The 19,048-nt window shown below is 38.7% G+C and overlaps 1 protein-coding gene across 1 annotated transcript; it reads left to right on the top strand.

Moving 5' to 3' along the window:
* The first annotated feature begins 431 nt into the window (after window positions 1-431).
* On the top strand, window positions 432-13,061 carry hbp1 (HMG-box transcription factor 1). Its single transcript, XM_041794791.1, has 11 exons — window positions 432-504; window positions 1,682-1,843; window positions 1,932-2,112; window positions 2,754-2,874; window positions 3,001-3,115; window positions 3,741-3,859; window positions 4,208-4,364; window positions 4,569-4,713; window positions 6,918-7,205; window positions 11,869-12,010; window positions 12,092-13,061. The coding sequence occupies exons 2-11, from the start codon at window positions 1,771-1,773 to the stop codon at window positions 12,107-12,109; spliced, it is 1,359 nt and encodes a 452-aa protein (XP_041650725.1). The 5' UTR covers window positions 432-504; window positions 1,682-1,770; the 3' UTR covers window positions 12,110-13,061.
* The last annotated feature ends 5,987 nt before the right edge of the window (window positions 13,062-19,048 follow it).

A 19,048-nucleotide genomic window follows, 5' to 3' on the forward strand; every position in this document is an offset into this window, starting at 1 on the left:
TTCATGTCAATAAAGAACCTTTTTGTAGCTCCGTGTTACATAATTTTTGTTACAACACGGGAATGGCACACTGTCCGAGCTTTCCATTCACCATTCAGTCACTCATTCATTGTTTACTAGCGTTGTATTCATTCGATGAGGTTTTTTATTCAACGCGGAAGCAATGATATAAGAAGGGGGGAAAGGAGACTAATCTAGAAAGCAATGTAAGTAAATAATTCTTGCTGTAGTTGCAACATTGCAGATAAAAAAATAACCATGTATTGTTCCTGTTATTGCCAATCAGCTGTTACTGGGTAGTAACAGGCATGGACTTTCATCCAATGATACATAGATCAACAAACCAGGTCCCGCCTTCTCTATTTTTCTCAACAGTATGAACCAATAGCACGCCTTGATTTTTGTTTTTGACGTTCTCTCCAGCCAATAGGATGTGTTCTCTCGAACGATTCATTCCCTCCCCTCGAGTGAATGCCAGAGAGTTTCTTGATGGCGACAGGTTTGGTAAGTGGGAAGTTGATTACTTTTTCGAAAAAATAAATTGTTAAAACTATTTTTTAACTTTTGCATTGTACAGGACGCGACTTGGCGCCTCTAACCTGGTGTTTTAAAGGGGTTGTCACGCGTTAATTTGCTGTGGAACTACAGGTTTGGCTCGACAGTGTTTTTTTTTCTCCGAGGCTTGTTGTTTTGATGATAACTAACCCATCCGACTGGAGTTTCGCGTATCAAAATAAGTGTTCAACCATGTAATATGTGCTCTTATTGATGTATTGATATCATCTACGGGTTCTTGTTGTTTTCGTGTCATTCATTTTGAACGGGGCAGTGAGGTTGCGTCATGCCTCAACTTGTTGACATTCTTTTGTTTACAGTGTTAGACCCCTCGGCCTCTGGTTTGAGCTGAAGACACGACAGCTGCTTTTGAATGATGGAAGAAAAGCATGGCTGGATTACAAATTACAATTTTGACATGCTAGTATTTTCGAAGGTTTTATGAACAGTTTGTTATAAGTAGTTATATCCGCGTTTACGAAGTCGGAGCAACGGACTGTCATAGCGCAAGCCCCTATACGCAAACGACCGTTACTTCTTCCTTGTATTCTGATTCAATGGGTTTTTCAGAGTTACGTTTGCATTTTTGCTTTTTCCTTTCACTTTACGTGTTGGTTTCTTTTATATGAATTAAAAATGTCATACTTTCTCGTGGATACTTTACATGTCGTTGTCAAATAGTTTTCCCAGCCTCTATTTGCCACTTCTCCAAACGAATTTCTGCTATTTAACACTTTTGCTACGCACTTATGAATGAATGAGCCCTGGTGCGCATGCGCCAAATCCTTTTAAGTTTATAAACAAGGCCTCCACGCAGCAGGTCACATGACTTGTCTCAGGGGTATACGATGTCGATTCAGAGACAAAGGATTCCTGACAGACGGTGCACCCTTTCCATATTAGACATGGAATATCCTCTCTGTGACGTAGAGTAATCCCACTGGTCATTTAATGTCTTAATGAAACATTATTGAAAAATTCCCCCTTAGCCATACAGATTTAGATGTACACAACAGGGCCTATTTTCATTCATTGTGAGTAGTTGATGCATAAAACTGAAACAAGTATTTTTTTGAAAAGCTGTTTGCTAAAGCCTTTGTTGTACACTTTTTATGGCCTAAACCAGATAGTGTGGCAAGATATGAAGATGGAAGCCAAGTGAACTGCCCTACAGTCAATTAAAAAAAAAAAAAGGAAAACAGCAGCGCAGCCAGAATGGATGAATCTTTTGATCCACTTAAGTGTAATGAGGACCTGCCTTCCTCCCCTGGGTGTAACATGGATTATGGTAAAATCTGAAATCAACAAGCAAGCATATTCTGCATTATAGCCAACAATATGTAAATGAATGAATTTTACTCTCTACCTCTTCCTAGATGACATGCCAGAGTTGCAGGAGGTGGAAGAAGACCAGAGGTCTCAAGGGTTATTTCAGGTTGGAGCAGGAGTGTCTCACCAGGAGCTCAGCTGCTCACCCCGCACCAACTGGCTCACTGAGCTGGCTAACATAGCCACAAGTCCTCAGAGCCCCCTGCTGAAAAATGCCCCTCATAAGAGGTTTGTATCAAAATAAGACAGAAAGTGGACATAGTCTGAAGAAGGGATATACATGTGAACCAAAGAGAATATGACATAGTTACATTAGAATACATGTATGTTCCAACAATCCATGACCTGATATTGTTACACTAAAATAAAAAGTCAAACCATGTTCATATCTCTAGAATATGCTTTAATTTTTAATTTTACACACAGATTAGGGTTGATTACGTGTTGAGTTTTTATTGTTTTTACTGGTTTATCATACAATTTTCTACCACCAAAGGCCAATAAATTGAATATAATGGCATTGTGACAAATTTTGTTTGTCAAGAATCTTCCTCAGAGCTTTCATAACAAAGCAGGATTGATTGGTTAGCCACAAAACCTGATGAATTCTAAATGTGTTGTGAAATATCCTTTGTGATTTTGTCATTTTAGCAATCACTGAAATGACTGACTCATTATGTTTTATAAATACACCCAGGATATCATTATATTATCCCCGGTTAACCAGGCTAAGTTATTGTGTGTTATTGTCTAACACCCCTGCTTATTCTGAACAAAAGAAGAACATTCAGCTGCCTTTGAATTATTATAATTATAATAATTACACATGTAACTGTTACATATTTATGCGATTACCTTTCTTTTTTCAGATCTTCTCCAGTCCACATCTTTGGCAACAGTAACAGTTTACATTCCTATGCTCGGCCTCCGTTAGCTAGTAGTGCACCCAACCCGTCCAGAGGCCACCTCAGGGAGCGTAGGCGTGTCAGGGTAACCTTTTTCTTCCAGTGTCCTTATCTAAAAAATTTAAAAGACATCCACTATTCCTTAAATTCAGTTTGACAAGCGTACTGAAATGGTTCAACATACTAATGTGAGACTTTTTTGTTTATACAGGCCAGCAGTGAATCAGAGTCTGGAGTTTTCTCAATGTCCTCATCTTTTTCTGATGATGAAGACATGGCTTGGTCTCACACTTGGCCCTCTACAGCTTGGCATTGCTTCCTCAAAGGTGTGTAGACATGGTTTTCATCCATCAGGTAAAACACCGTCTGGAAGTCAGAACCAAACTTTCTTGGGATTTTTTTTTTAAATGAAACAGTCTTGAGGTTTTCATCCGGGGATCTGACAATCCAAAATGTACAGCTTAGAAAGCTAGTGTTAGTGTTGATAGTTTGTTTAACATCTCTGCTTTGAGCTTGCACAGATGATAATCAAAGAAGCAGCTTCTTATACTACTACCTGTACTCTATTTAGCATTTTTTTCACACAAGATTACAAAGACCTTTACAAAATGCATAGAACTGAACAAAATTGAAACATGAGCAAATTAAAAGTGTTTCACATAAATACAGAATAAAAACATAGGTGACTCAAAAAGTAGAGGATAAAAACTAAATATGTAAGTCACAGCTGCACATGAATTACCAACCAATCATTTAAAATACTTTCCTATAGATATGTGTTAAGTTAAAAAAACCAAAAAGATTTCGTCCAGGATGAGCATGAGTAACATTTGTAGAAAATATGACCTCAGGTGTCCAAACAGCAGTATTGCAGTTCATTTTACATAATTCTTTGAACAGCACTAATACTTCTGCTAAATCATCATTGCACAATGTTGTGTTTATATTCAGGAACCCGCCTGCGCTTCCACAGAGGTCCTAATGTGGAGTGGCAAGATGCTGATGAACTTGGGGATTCTGATGATGACTCAGATGATGAAACCATGATGCCGTCCTCCTCCTCTGTCAAGGTAAGCAACAGAAACCAATGTTGTAGTTTGTTTCCTACTTTGTACAAATTCAATTTGGCTGCACTGTTGGAAAATTAAGTGCATGATTTTAGTACAACATAATCGTAAAATACATTACAGTGGCTCATAATAGCCACAAGGCTAACAGGAAATGATGCATGACTGAATCCAGAGAATCATAAGTCATTAAAGATATAAAGTACTGTTTTCATTCACTATCATATAAACTAAGTCTTCAGTCAGTCAGGAACCATTTTTAACATCAATTCCTCCCTTTTCCTTTCCCTTTCTTACCCATCCTGCTGATAAGTAAAGACATCGCTAACTGGTCTCTTTATTTCCCGACAGAGATATGGTTCAGAGGGGCTGAAGTTAGTGAGCCATGAGGAGACAGTGTCTTTTGGCCAGGCAGTTCTTAAACTGACCTTTGATCCAGGCTCTCCTGATGATGGCCTCCTTACAGCCGAGTGCCGACTAGATCACCCATTTTTTGTCAAAAATAAAGGTAAAAGCAGTTTTCATATTAAAAAAAGAATACTGGTATCAAAGTATCAACCATCTTGATAAGAGAAACAATAAAATGGTGTGAAAAAACAGATACAATAGCAGTGTGCTACATCAGTATTTGCTATCAGAAGCTTTACAATAACGTATTTTTCATTGAAGACAGTTTAAGATCTAGCTGTAATTGATCTTTTATCTTTCTCAGGGTGGTCTTCCTTTTATCCGAGCCTTACTGTAGTGCACCATGGGATCCCGTGCTATGAGATGCAGTTGGGCGATGTGTGTCTGCCACCAAACCACCCTGATGCCATTAACTGCGATGACTCTGTCGTCTTTGACACCTTCAGAAGGTACAATATTGTGCTTAATCTTATCATACCTTGTGTAGTAAGGTCACTGATATTTTCTTTTCACAAAAATGGATAACATGACAAAATGATAGCAAGTGACAGTCTATCAAGTTGAACCTGAAGAGAATTAATCAGTACACTTACATGGACAGTTAAACCGAGCTACAGTTATACTTTATAAGGCTATGTAATTGGAAAACAGTTCTTGTCATACCAAAGAAGCACCAGGGGGAATAGATTTATTGAAGGAAGTTTGTCCAACTCCACTACTAACAGGTGGCAGCTGACTGTGATGTCACTGTCAGTATCTCTTCAAAACAAGCTGCAAAGTTGATATTTCACACACGCAGTGGCTCATAAAGAGGAGCATGCCCCCCCATGACACAGACACCGGGTGGCAGTATACTCCCCTGTCAGACAGTTACTAGACCTTCTTCAGGTTGGCCTGTGGTTATCTAGTTGTATGTCAAATAGTGAAAACATGAACAATGTTAGCTCTGTATTTTTTATACATACTCTATGTTGTTAACCAGGCACACCAAATGGATTGGTTTCACACATCCATTTGGACAACCTCTCATACACTGTGTTTGGGAAGGGCAGCGGCTTTGAAAAAAACTCAAAGGGTGATTGGATAAATGTTCTGTCTGTTGCATCTTTATGGGCCAATCAGAGCAACAAAACACGTGACTTAGCTGCTACCGAGGAGTAACTCCATAGAGAACTGCATAACATGAACCATGGGGACTGTAGACATGTCAGTACACGACTTTTGTCATTTTTGAAAAGAAAACAACTCAATGCTGTTCTTCTTTCAACAAAAAAATGTCGTCAAGTTCTGATAAAACTGACGCTTTAGCAGCATCCACGCTAATGTCTTCCGCCATATCTGCACCAGCCTGTTGTTGCTGCTTGCTTACGTCACGACTCTGCCGCTTACGAAAGTACTGCCCCTCGTCGCTGATTGGTCCTGTCACTTTCCTACGGGCCCAGTTAGTTCAGACAGGAGTTTTGCAAGATGGATTCGCCAGTGAGAAACACAGAAATGGGCGTATCCATCTGCTTTGCAAGGTTACTATGTTGTACTTTTGGTACAATGACATAAATTTACGCTGTATTTTTGTTTCAATTTAAAGGGATCACACATTTCAACGCATGTTCAAGCACTAAGTGTTCTTTGTCTCCTTGAACAAGCCTGTGATGCTGTACTCTACTCATATCTGATATCATAAGATCATATAATGTATTTCAAGTATTTGAAGCCACTTCTCTGACCACAGTCAGTATCACAGCCCACTATGCTGAATCATCTTGAAACAAGTGAGTCATCTGTTAAAATACACCTTTGAGCTGTTTTGATGGAGATCGCTGCAGTGCTGGTCTCAAGACAAACCAAGCAAATCTATTCTCGTATATAGCCAGTAACAAAATGAACATGCACATATAAACTTGGAGACGAGATAAAACAGATTGCTGTGCTGCAACTCTTGATGGTTGTAAACACTGACGCCAGCACTAATGATGAGAGGAAGGTTGTGCTGTTTGGACAGTGAGTATGTTGGTGAAACTTGCAGAAGACTGGGACTCAATCAGAGTATTTGCCCATCATAAATGATTCTTATTTCTACTTTAATTTACTTGATGTTGTCGCTGAAAGGTTGAACTATGAATTTGCATCAACCAAAAACCAGGAGCAAGTAAAAGGCCAAAACAGAGAAAAAGAGCAGAGTTTATTAAACTCATTCTGGCCAAAAACATAGCTCCATATGACTGATTATGTTGCCTAAATACTTCTGGGATGTGGAAATGGATAACTATTTCGAGTAAACTTATTGGATTCATTTGATGCTAATGTTAATGAGTTTATGATTTCTTTCCTCTGCCCAAAAGTTTCGAAATTAAAAACAAAAGAGAAAGTGTAGTTGCAGCTTTAATGGGAGCAGCAGACTTAAATAAAAATGAAAAAAAAAAACAAAGCCACTACTTCATGTGTTATTCATGTTCGTGCTAGTACAGCACATGTTGACAAGACATAAATATTTGAGTTTGAGCACAGGTTGGGTGCAAAGATGACTTTTAGTCTGGGTATGTGGACAAGGGTGAATGTTTGGACACACAATTTAGAAGTGTATTTGTCAAAAGAATGCAAGAGAGCAGTTTAACTTACAAACAACACACATCTCTTCCTTTTCTTTCTTCTGCAGTTACGACTTCACCCCTCTAGATTCCTCAGCGGTGTATGTTCTCAGCAGCATGGCTCGTCAGCGCAGAACCTCCTTGTCTAGTGGGGGAGCTGTCAGTCCAGACTGTGATAAACTTGAGCGCTCCTGCTCACCACAATCCTCCACAGGCAAATCACACAGGAGCCACACCTCAGGGACAGCCAGTGGTGCCACGCCTACAAAATGCAAGCGGCCAATGAATGCTTTCATGCTCTTTGCCAAGAAGTACAGAGTGGAGTACACACAGATGTATCCTGGGAAAGACAACAGGTATGAAAAAGTCAACAAGATCCTGCTCTCATGCACTATCATCTCTTGTAGTCACAAGGTAACCACAAATGCACTGTCATGTATGCGTGACATGAGGAAAGGATCAGGCAGGATCTGTTTACTTAAAAAAGAAAAAGTTATGTAAATAAAGGGAGGCTATAAATGTTTATTAACTTGTTTTTCTGATTGAGTTCTGGGCTGTTTTTTTCTAATGAATCATAAATTGACACTGGACAGTCTCTATCCATATCAGTGTCATATATTGTCAGTGACACATACGTAAGTGCAAGTTATGGGTAAGAATTGTTGTAAAATCCGTTAGCTGTTGTACAATGCCGTGAAAAAGTATTTGCCCCCTTTCTGATTCCTCAGTTTTTTGCATATTTATCACACTTACATGTTTTGGATCATCAAACCAGTTTTTATATTTCACAAAGACAACCCAAGTAAATAGAAAATGCAGTGTCTGAATGATTATTTTTTTAAGGGGGGTGTCAGGGGTCTAAACCTATCTGGCCCTGTGTGAAAAAGTAATTGCCTCCCCTTGTTAGATAATGAGTTAACTGTTATTAACCAATGTTTTTGGAAAGCTGAGTTCAATTTCACCGGCCACGCCCAGGCCTGATTACCGCCAGATTTGTTGAATGAAGAAATCACAAATAGAAGCTTTCAGACAAAGTGAAGTAGGCTACAAGATCTCAAAAAGAAACGCATCATGCCACGATCCAAAGAAATTCAAGAACAAATGAGAAAACAAAGTGATTGGAATCTATCAGTCTTGAAAAGGTTACAAAGCCATTTCCAAGGCTTTGTGACTCAAGCGAACTATGGTCAGAGCCATTATCATCAAATGGAGACTGGGAATAGTGGTGACCTTCCCATGGGCGGTCAGCCAATCCAAATTACTCCAAGAGTGTGACGACGATTTATCCAGGAGGTCACAAAAGAACCCAGAACCACATCCAAAGAACTGTAGGCCTCACCAGCCTCAGTTAAGGTCAGAGTTCATGACTCAACCATTAGAAAGACACTGGGCAAAAATGACATCCATGGGAGAGTTCCAAGGCCAAAACCACTGCTGACAACAAAGAACACAAAGGCTCGTCTCACATTTGCCAAGAAACATCTCATAATGTCTTATGATGATGATGATGATCACCAAGACTTTTGGAGAAATATTCTGTGGACTGACGAGACAAAAGTTGAACTTTTTGGAGCGTGCTTTTTCACATAGGGCCAGATAGGTTTCTAATTTTTCCCCCCTTAAAAAATTTAATACTCACTCAGACACTGCATTTTGTATTTACTTGGATTGTCTTGGTGAAATATAAAAATTGGTTTGATGAGCCAAAACATTTAAGTGTGATAAATCTGCAAAAGCTCAGGAAACCAGGAAACAAACAGAAAAAAAGGCTCTCTATCTCAGCCCGTATCCCACTAAAAACTCATTTTGAATCTTTCAGATAATGGACTGATGTTAAATGTGGAGTAGGTTAGCTGTTGTGCATCCTGTGAATGTGGAACAAGCTCCCTGGAAGAGCTTTGTGAACTTGCCAATGTATAACATAACCTTTAAATATCAGAAACACACAGCCACAGACTTAAGACCAGGTTTTAGGCAGTCCAAAACCAAGGTCAGACTACATGTTTTCAGCAGGATTATGGCCTTACCTGAAACACAGTCCGTGTGAGACACCCCACAACCTCCTGACAGAAAGTCTAGAATGTATGGCCAGCCTTTTATGATTTGTTTTGAAATGTCAGTGACATTGACCAGTGTCCTGCATGTGCAGAGGTCACAAAAAACTAATGAACCAAATGGCAAAGTGAAAGAAGAGTGATGAAGTAGGTTCTGTGAGATGGAACTATGAGACAAGCTCTTGTCAAGCTCCTGGAACAACATCTATGACTTTATGGCATGTGAGAAAAAAGAGAAATGTTGGCAAGAAATAGCTGGCTAAGTTAAGCATGTGTGAGTCACTGCCCTTAGCATTAGCATAAAGCTAGCATATAATTCATCACACATGGATAGGGGTCAATGACATATAGGGCTTCATTAATTGTGGTTGCACCACCTGACATTTGCAACTAATTTTTAAATTAAACAGGTAAATACTTTGACACATGTTAAAAATGTTGTTCAAGTTAGAAAGTGGACAAATATTACTGAGATAAAATGAAAAATTTTATGGTAAACTACAATCTTTCTGTTTACATTGGATGTACCTTCTGATATAGAGAGTGCACACATTCACCTAAGTAGAATTTTTAATTAATCAATTCTCTTCAAATATGTGAAACTGCCTTTATCTTATTAGAAGTAAATTAAATATTATTAGAGCTTTGAATTATATTATTTATTTTATACAGTGACCCTTTTTGCAGGTGCACCTGATGAAACACTAATTTCAACTAATTTCAAATTAAAATGGCAAAAATTCTTTGACACATCTTGTTAGAAAGTGCACACATATTAAAAAAGAAAATCAAGACTCCTATGGTAAAATACATTTTTAGCAGTTTTACATTGGTTTTACCACCTGACATGTGGCTGAAAAGAAATGTTTTTATCTTTACTAGAAAAAGATTTATAAACCATTTCATTTGGTAATAAATGCCATCTGGAATTGAATGGATGATAAATTATGCTCTACTTTTTTTATTGCTTAATTTTGAAATAAAAGAACCATGATACAGTTGTGCCACCCTGGCTTTGAAGAGCTGGCAAATTCATACACAAAAGTTTTTCATGATCTTTCTGCCTGTAGCTTTAAAATGACAAAGTTTAATAGAATTTGTTTTTTCAAAGATTTCAACCATAAAATCATCCCGAAGAAATTTAAATTGAATTTCGCACAATTACAATTCCATTTTTAAGAATGTCAACAATTTGTTCATTTACTCTGACGTCTCATCACCTGACTTTTTAGAGTTTGAGATGCCAAAATATGAAACTAATTGTATTATGAAAGAGAGTTAGAATTTATTCAAACAAAGAAAATTTCATAGAAAAAAATGACATATGCCATGAACTGTATGATTAGTTTTCTGTTTTTGTTTCAAAGGAAATAATAGATTCAGACACCAAAATACGCCATGTCACTGACCCAAAGACAAATGAATTTCGCACACTGTAGTAAATACAGTATGTTCGCTTACAGCACTCCTTCTAGGTGTAGTCTAGCCCAGTCCTTCTTCCATCCAACGGCAACACATTGGTCGCAATGACTGATTGTGTTCCTTCAAGTAGTCTGTCATGTCACAGCTCAAACTTATGGCGTTTTTATTACCTAATTTGACACAGCAAACATCATATCAGACAAAAATCTGTGTCTAAACAGCATGAATACCAGGGGTAAAAATGACAGCTGTTTTTGGCGCGCCGGTAGTCGAGTGGTTAAGGCGCATGCCATATACGCAGGCGACCTGGGTTCAAATCCGGCCTGTGGCACTACCTCCTGCATGTCTCTCCCCGCTCTCTCCCCTGTTTCCAACTCTATCCACTGTCCTATCAAATAAAGGCCAAAATAAATCTTTAAAAAAAAAAAAAAAAATGACAGCTGTTTCAGGTAAAATAGGAAACGTGAGCTGGCTGCCCTGGATGTACGATAAGGTCCTTTGTGTTTATTGATGCTAAGTTAAAGGCTAGAGCTGTAAAGTGCAGAGGCGCCAATGAGAAATCTATAACATTATTTGTGAAGCTACGTAGGCAAACACAAAGAGAAGGTTTCATCAACCCCCCTGAAACCCCAAAAAGAGAGGAGAAAGTTCACAGCAGTCCAGAAGGAAATCGGTTTGAAGAATTACATACTCAGAGGCTCTTTGGGCCATATTATCAATCTCATCGCACCAGTTTTAACACCTGGATCTACTGTGAGAACATAATAGAAAAACAAAGCAAGTTAGGATCTCTCCTCCTTTAAAATTTTATTGTTAAAAGTAGAGTAGCAGTTAATGTCCAGAACATTTTTAATCAAAATTTGTGCTGTTTGTTTTATACTTTTACTTCCATATCAACTGGCTGAACAGGTGAGTCAGTGTAGTGTAGGAGTATCATCAAGCTCTGCTGCATGTAGTACATTTATTTCAATCATCCCCCACCTGCAAGTGTTCACTTAAGTAAGACTCACTCTTCATTTAGAGACACAGCTCAGTTTTTTTCTTCAGGGTTGCAATCCTGCCTTCATGAGTCAGTGCTAAAAACAATAAGAGTCAATGAATAGGTATTTTAAAAACAAATCTTTAAAATGATTTATTTTCTCTACAAAATGGTGCTAAAAGTGTTTCCCAACCAGGCAGTCCTACAAATGTCTTGAGTGTTTCAAAAAATGACCAATATATAACTGGAAAACAACCTACTGGTGAGAAGAATAGAGAAGGAAGGAGCTTCTGCCCTTTCCTCACAGTGAATTTTCCAAATTTTTTTCCTCCTGTGTTCCCAATGCCCACCCTGCCTTCTTGTAAAAAATTAGCCAGGGCTGGCTGGACTCCATTTAATTTCAGGGTATTAAAGCCATCTATTTGTGTTGACACATGCAGCTCATCCTGAAAATTCTGGGAAATTTTGAGAAGTTTGTCAACCACTTGGTTAGACTTTTACTCTGAAGACATTAACCCCAAAATGGTTGGTCCTTGATCTTCTGTCTGTAACCTCACACTGCAGAGCCATCAGCGTAATCCTTGGTGACAAGTGGAAGAAGATGAAGAGTGAGGAGAGGAGGATGTACACCATGGAAGCCAAGGCTCTGGCTGAGGAGCAGAAAAGACTCAACCCAGACTGCTGGAAACGCAAAAGAACCAACTCAGTAAGAATCAGCATCAATATACATCAATAACCTCAATTATATCTACATATACAACACTCAGCTCATGTCTTCTCTTCACAGGGTTCTCAACAGACCTAGATAATCCCCCACAATCCCCTGCTGTTGGTGTTTGGCTTGGAGAGGTGCTGGACAGAGTCTGATGGACCGCTTGATGCCTCTTTGCTATCCTCATTTTTCAAGACTCAACTGTGATGCTGAATTCACTCGCTTTTTTTTTTTTAACCATGAAACATTATTAGAGGAAGAAAAAAAATGAATTATGACCTATAAACAAACCATATAATCTAGTCACTAACAGTGCATATATTTTCTTATATCTTTTATGTCAAAGATGTCTTGTTCCCCTTAAATAAGAGCGAACCTTGTCAGTTATTTCATATTCAAGGTTGGAGAATGGGAAGTTGCGGTGCTATGCTGTGGCGTGGACAGAGCAGCAAACGGGTGTCTATTTAAAATTGTATAAAGGGGAATTTAAGAATTTTTTTCACAACTGTTCCTATAGATTATATTTGTAACATTCAATATATTGCACAGATAGGTAACCCTTTTCATACATTTTTAATACAGTATATATTCTGCAGATAAACTATGGCCAACTTTTACCCTGCCAAGTCTTTACAGTGATGTTTTCACCAACCACCAGGCCATATGATGAGACGACTCCAGCATGTGGTGGTGGGTTTACACTCAGTCACAAATCACTTCAGGCCTTCACTGTAAGTGTTTGTTTCTTATGCACTTTATATAAATATGTAATCTAATCTTATACAGCCATTGTATACTGGTGGAAACTGTTTGTATCATACTGCTTGTAGCTTTGATAGTTATCTGTTTGACACAATCATGGCCCAGGAGCCATGCTCTGCTTTCAGGTTGCCACTGACTTTTTTTAGTGCTTTGTTCATAATGTACAGGTTTCACAGCCCCAACAACCTCTTGCACAGAATATCCTTGTATTATATTATAAATAATTTTTTAAACTTGCTTCTTACTCAAGTGTTTGGGTCTTTTTCATAAACTGTAATCACCACCTGTGGAGTGCTCAGCTTTGTGTTTGATTGTGTCTTTGTGTCATCTTCCTGCTGTGAACAAGTGTGCATCCTTGAATGAAATGCTTAACCAAGCATATTTTCTCTAAAGCTTCTAAGAGCTCTTGATATCCGCTGATCTAAACTGGGAACGCCTGATGTTTCCAGGTAACAACAGAGTGACAGTGTGCTTATGTTTCTCTGCAGCGTCAAAACCATCTCAAACAGATGCTTTCAAAGCTTTCTGAGGAGGGATTATTCTGATGCAGGATGAATTTCTCTTGTTTTAAATGAGGACTTGGGTGAGCGTTTTTTAATTGAATTTTTTACACACCAAGACCCTGGCTTCTTCCTCTGGAGATGAAAAAGGGACGTGAAAGGAAATGAAAATGAAGGAACTCATTACCATAGGCTTTAAATGGAGACAGTTTTACGAGAAAGACTTAACAAAACATCCAGTGCTCTACAAGATTTGCTTAATTAAGCACTTATTGTGACACTCTAACAGGTGTACACTTATGATGAAAAGAACTGATAGTAACATCATTCAGTATAAATGCCATTTTAGGGCGTTATTTTCATTGTCAAAGCCAGAGGGCGCTTTAACTCAATTTTTGCTTAGCTGTAGCTATGAAAGACATCTATTTTCAACGTGTCTCTCCAACGGACAGCATAATCATTGATAAAATATTTAATAGGGAACATGCTGCAGTTGGAGTAATAAGTGGTAGCAAAGGACAAGCATTAAACCTCACTAAATCTGTCCAAAAACAGCCCTTAAACGAAAACATTAAGAAGTTATGATGCCGTGTGTTTATACTTAAAGACCCCGCTTGTCTAAAAGTAAAAATAGTCTGTCTGAAAGGCTAACTTTGTGCCTCATGAAATAAAAATGCTCAACACCCTGCAAGCCCCTCAAGCACAGTAATCTAATTATAGCATATCTACAACAGGCCACTCTAAAATGATCAGAGTTGAATACTTGTTGGAGTATTTGAAGAAATGGTAACTTGCCTCCAATGTGCTTCTGGGTGAACTCTGTTTTAAGTTCCAATGAAGAACTAAAGACAGCAGCAGTTATTGCAGGCAGAAATTAAAAGCATATTTCAAATCTTGTCACTGTTTTGTAAATTAAAACGGTGTGTCAATGTCAAGAGGAACATTATATAATATGGAAGGAGATCATTTATTCACTTTGGCTGTGTGGACACTAAAGAAACATGGCATTCTGCTGCAGAAGGCACACTTGGTTAGCCCACATTATTATATCATTGTCTGGTGTACTGAGGTGAAAGTGGAGAGAACTTTTGACTGACTAAAGTTATACCTGACACTTTCTCAATCTTGCACGGAATTAAACAAAAGTCTCTCTTCTTATAATGACTGGTAGAATAGAAAAGGACCAAAGATTTTAAGAATCTGCATATATTGTAAGACAGGTGCTTCAGAGAAGAATTACTTTATAGAAAACTGCAAGTAAAAGCTATACCATGACGGCATATGAGAGCCACAAAAGGTATGTTGTTTAAAATAATACTAATAATAATAATAATTTAAATAGCCAGATGATTTTGTTTCCCTGCATAAGTACTGAAGTTGAAAGCCTCTACTTTTTACTGGGGAAATACCAGGAACCCAGAACTATTACATCATGATTAGCATTAGGACTTGAGGAGGTTTTTTTTTTGGGGGGGGGGGGGGGTTCTCAAAGTTGTCTAGTTTTAGTAAAAAAACATTCTGGATTCCATCAGAGGAAATCCCTCGGACAAGCTTGTTCAAATGTGAAAGGTGCCCATCAGTGTTAAGGGCCAAAAAAGGCCAAATTCTTACCTTTTGCTGTTTGTAGTTTGGTTCCTGTACGTCTTAGAGAATAGTCCTAATGTCATTTTTTTCCTTTTTCTTCTATGAACCTTGTTGTCCTTGGGTGGATGGTCCAGGTTCGATTTGACTGTAACTCTTATCATGCGTGTCGTGTCAGGGAAGTAAACCCCAGACTTGTACTATCCTGCAATAAAATCCTAAACTAACTTGAGCTCAGTATTATTACCTTTTAACTAACAGAACTGACTGAACAACACTATCTGAAGTGACAGCTGACAGGGAACCTGATACTGACGCTAGCTAAATAACAGCCACCAAGGTCGTCTATAAGATGGGATAAGGGGGAGAACTTTTTGGGGCCAAGCCAAACTGGGGGCCAATGGAGGTCAGCAAAATAAAAGTCCACTGTAAAGTTAAGCTGTGATATCCACGTTATTCCCCTGAATAATAAACACTCTTTTCAAAGCAACAAATATATTTTTTAGTCATTTGGGCCATAGTACATAGCCATCTTAAAAATGTAAACCCTTTACTGAAAAAATTTAAATTGATTAAAAATACCCTGACATGCCAGATGGATGTGTGAAACACATCCATCTGGAAAACCTCCCATAGACTGTTTGGGAAAGGGCAGAGTCTTTAAAAAAAAAACACTCAGAGGGTGATTGGCTAAATGTTCTATCCGTCACATCTTTACGGGCCAATCAGAGCAACAAAACATGACGTCGTAGGAGTGCACCACTACCGAGGAGTAACCTCCATAGAGAACTGCATTAACGTGAACCATGGTGACTGTAGACATGTCAGTACACGACTTTTGTCATTTTTCAGAAGAAAACAACTCAATGCTGTTCTTTGTTCTTCTTTTAACGAAGAACTGTCATGTTCTGATAAAACTGATGCTTTCACAGCATCCACACTAATCTCTTCTGCTATAATTGCACCGGCCTCTTGTTGCTGCTTGCTTATGTTTCGACTCCGCCGTACTGCCTCTTACTCCTGATTGGTCCTGTCACTTTCTTACAGGGCCAAATCTGTTCAGATGGGAGCTTTGCAAGATGGATTCCCCAGTGAGAAACAAGGAAACAGGTAATCCAGAGTGGCAAATACTAGTGGCAAAATTGTACGGGAAAAGTGGTGGAGAAGTGGCACAAAAGTAATTTTAATGTCAGAACCCAATAATAGTTTGGCACACTAAAATTAGGTAAATATAAGCCAGGAGGCTATCTCCAGTGATACTGATAAAACACACATGCATTGATACTATCAGTAAATCACAACTGGGGAGGGCACATACTCTGGGTTTGTCAGGGGCCCGGCCAACTCTGTGGGCAGGTCTGGCAGCAGCCTAAGATTTTGTTCCCTTCACCTCCCAGCCAATATTATTGACCCAACCTGACAAAAACACATAAAGCTGTCTGTACTTTTGCAGACTTTATCCTGGCAGCTGTGCATGGAGGAAAATTCACAGCTAAACAGATCTAAACATCAATAAAGTGAAGTTAAGTATTTTTTTTTCTTTTTTACAGTCTTCCGTGATTGAAATAGTGACACAGCTGCTGTACAAGGCTGCAAGTGTTCAAAACTTGCAGTTTATCTTCATATCTCAGTTTTTCTGTGTTTGTCAACTGAGGTTTCCATGCATCGCTTTAAAAAGATATAAATTAACAAGTCATTGCTGCAGCCCTAGAGTGTTTAATGGTGTCTCCACTGCCCTAAGCTCTTTTTGCCCTCCAGTCCCTACATCGATTACATGACTTGAAGCTATGGATGCTAACTTCATCACGGCCAGAACAATCTGATTCATTTAAGGCTGTACCGTGAAGTAAAAGGTGTTCTTTGGCACAAATGGCCTACATTTATGCATAAGGTCTTTGACAGGAACAATTAAAAAGGAAATGAATACTAAAACGAACAATTAGAATAGAGAGAGGCTGACACAGGGATCATCTCTGCTGGCTTCCTCTTCGATCACAAGCTGCACCTCAATCAAGGCTTTTTAATGAGGAGCAATTAGCTCCAGTTATTCACAGAGAGACCGCAGACTCTCGCTGTCTCAGTCAGAGCAAAGTGTTTGTGTTTGTGCCTGGCAGTCAGCTCCAAATGCTCATTTGTTATGGAGTTTTTACACTGCTTAACATAATTGCAGCACAGTTTAAAGTATGATCTATTCCAGCACAAGAAGGAGCTAAAGGTTGATTCTTACACTGACTGTCCTAATTTTTCATGTTGTAATTCACTTCAAAATTTAGCAGGAGGTACTCAGAAATTCTTTTTGCATGTAAGTGCTCATTTGTCACTTGTCTGGATGAAAGTGTATCACTTTAGTTGAAATTAAATACACGTCTCTGTCTCTTCCATCAGTGATAGCTCACTGCTGCTGTGATTTTTTTAAAAGGAGCTTAAGATTTCTGCAGGTTCACTGGACTGTCAACAGTGACAAAGGGGAGGAATGTGGAAAAGGAGTGAGTACTATGGGGGCTCAATTTAACGTTTTTGTAGTTGGCTCAGTCAATTCCTCTGTGACTCACTTCCCTTCACCTTTACTCTGTTGGAGAATGCAGTCCTATCTGTGCACAGTCAGTAAGTTTGGTTAACAATGCACCACATAAGCAGCGAGTTTGTGTTAGTTTGTGTGACAGATTCATAATCATAATCCTGTTGCTGTGTGACTGACGGCTCAACTTCAGTCAATACTCCACTTCTGCTCGGCCTGTCAAGAGACCATGCAGAGACTTGAAGTGAGTGTTATCTTGTCACTCTCTATCAGTCGAGTGGAAACTCAGCCAGTCCGTGATTTAAAGCTTCTGCAGGGATGCAGTGTTTCTGCCCCTCACAGCTGAAAGAGGGCGATGCTGAACAAAGAATGGCTTCTAACTGAGTTTAACCTTCACTCAGGAGTGGGCTGTGGATGCAGAGTGTGCTCCAAAGTGACAGGATGATGCTGGAAATCTGTCTGATGGTGAAGAATGGATGACACAGATGGAGCAGAAAACAAAATTTGCCAATGTAATAAACACTGCATTTATACTTGTGACCTATGCTTGAGCCTTTAGACAATGTTTATTTCTCATATCAAAGTTGAAACTTAATCTTGAAGCTGCATGAACATATATGTCTGTGTTTTTTACTCACAGTTAAATGAATGGACTTCGCCTAAAAACATATGGCTGATTTAACATCTAAGTGTTGAAAGGAGGCTCAGAGACATGTTTGCAGTTTTTGAGCATCAACACCATTTCTGAAAAAAGATTGTGAGGCATGTTCTAGTGTATTTCAAAAGGAGGAATTCTTAGCAACAAGGTAAATACATCACACCTCTTGAAAACTGCATGAAGAATTACAAAGTTGTCATAAAAACACTGGCATCAGAACAGGCCATTGGCTAAATCTTTATTGTAAAGATTGGAATCTGTATCAGCCATGATTGTTGCAGTGTCAACACGATCAACCCAGAATCCTGAACAAAGAACTTGCTGACTCATCAAGGGGACTCTGGCTGCAGACTTTAGCTCGTGTTACTGTGAGACAGTGCGACTTTCAGAACAGAAATAACATTTTCAAAAAAAAATCGGATTAAACTTTAGGTTAGGTAAGGATAGGGATTAAGGTAAGGGGTTAGGAAACCAAAATTTAAAAGTTAAAATCCTGACCTGCAAAACCTAATTACCAAATGTTTAATAAAGCCGAGTAAACAGAGCATCCAGGGAAAAAACTTGTCCTCCACAAAAACATTCTAACGTACCAAACATAGCTTACATAGCTCCACTAGCTGTGTAACTACATAGATAACATAGCTATGTAGCTAATATAGCGAATGCTCATGAAGCTTGTGGATATCTATACTAACTGAGCTACAAAGCCAGTGTTGCTATGTTTGCTAAAGCTCATGTTACTAAAGTTGACTTAGCTAAATTAAGAAATGTAGTCAAGCCGATAACTACGTAGCTTGCATAGCATAATGCAGCTATGTAGCAAATGTAGCTAAAGCTCACAAAGCTCATGGATATCGATACTAATGAAGCTATATTGCTAACATTAGCTAAATAAGCTACACATCTATGTTATCTGTGTATATTGCATAGCTATGTTTGTTTTAGCTATGTGTGTTTAAGTTCACTTTGCAAAGGATAACTTTGCTACATTAGCTAATGTTGCCCATCTTGGA

This window comes from Cheilinus undulatus, linkage group 9, assembly GCF_018320785.1.
Source record: "Cheilinus undulatus linkage group 9, ASM1832078v1, whole genome shotgun sequence".
NCBI lineage: Eukaryota > Metazoa > Chordata > Actinopteri > Labriformes > Labridae > Cheilinus > Cheilinus undulatus.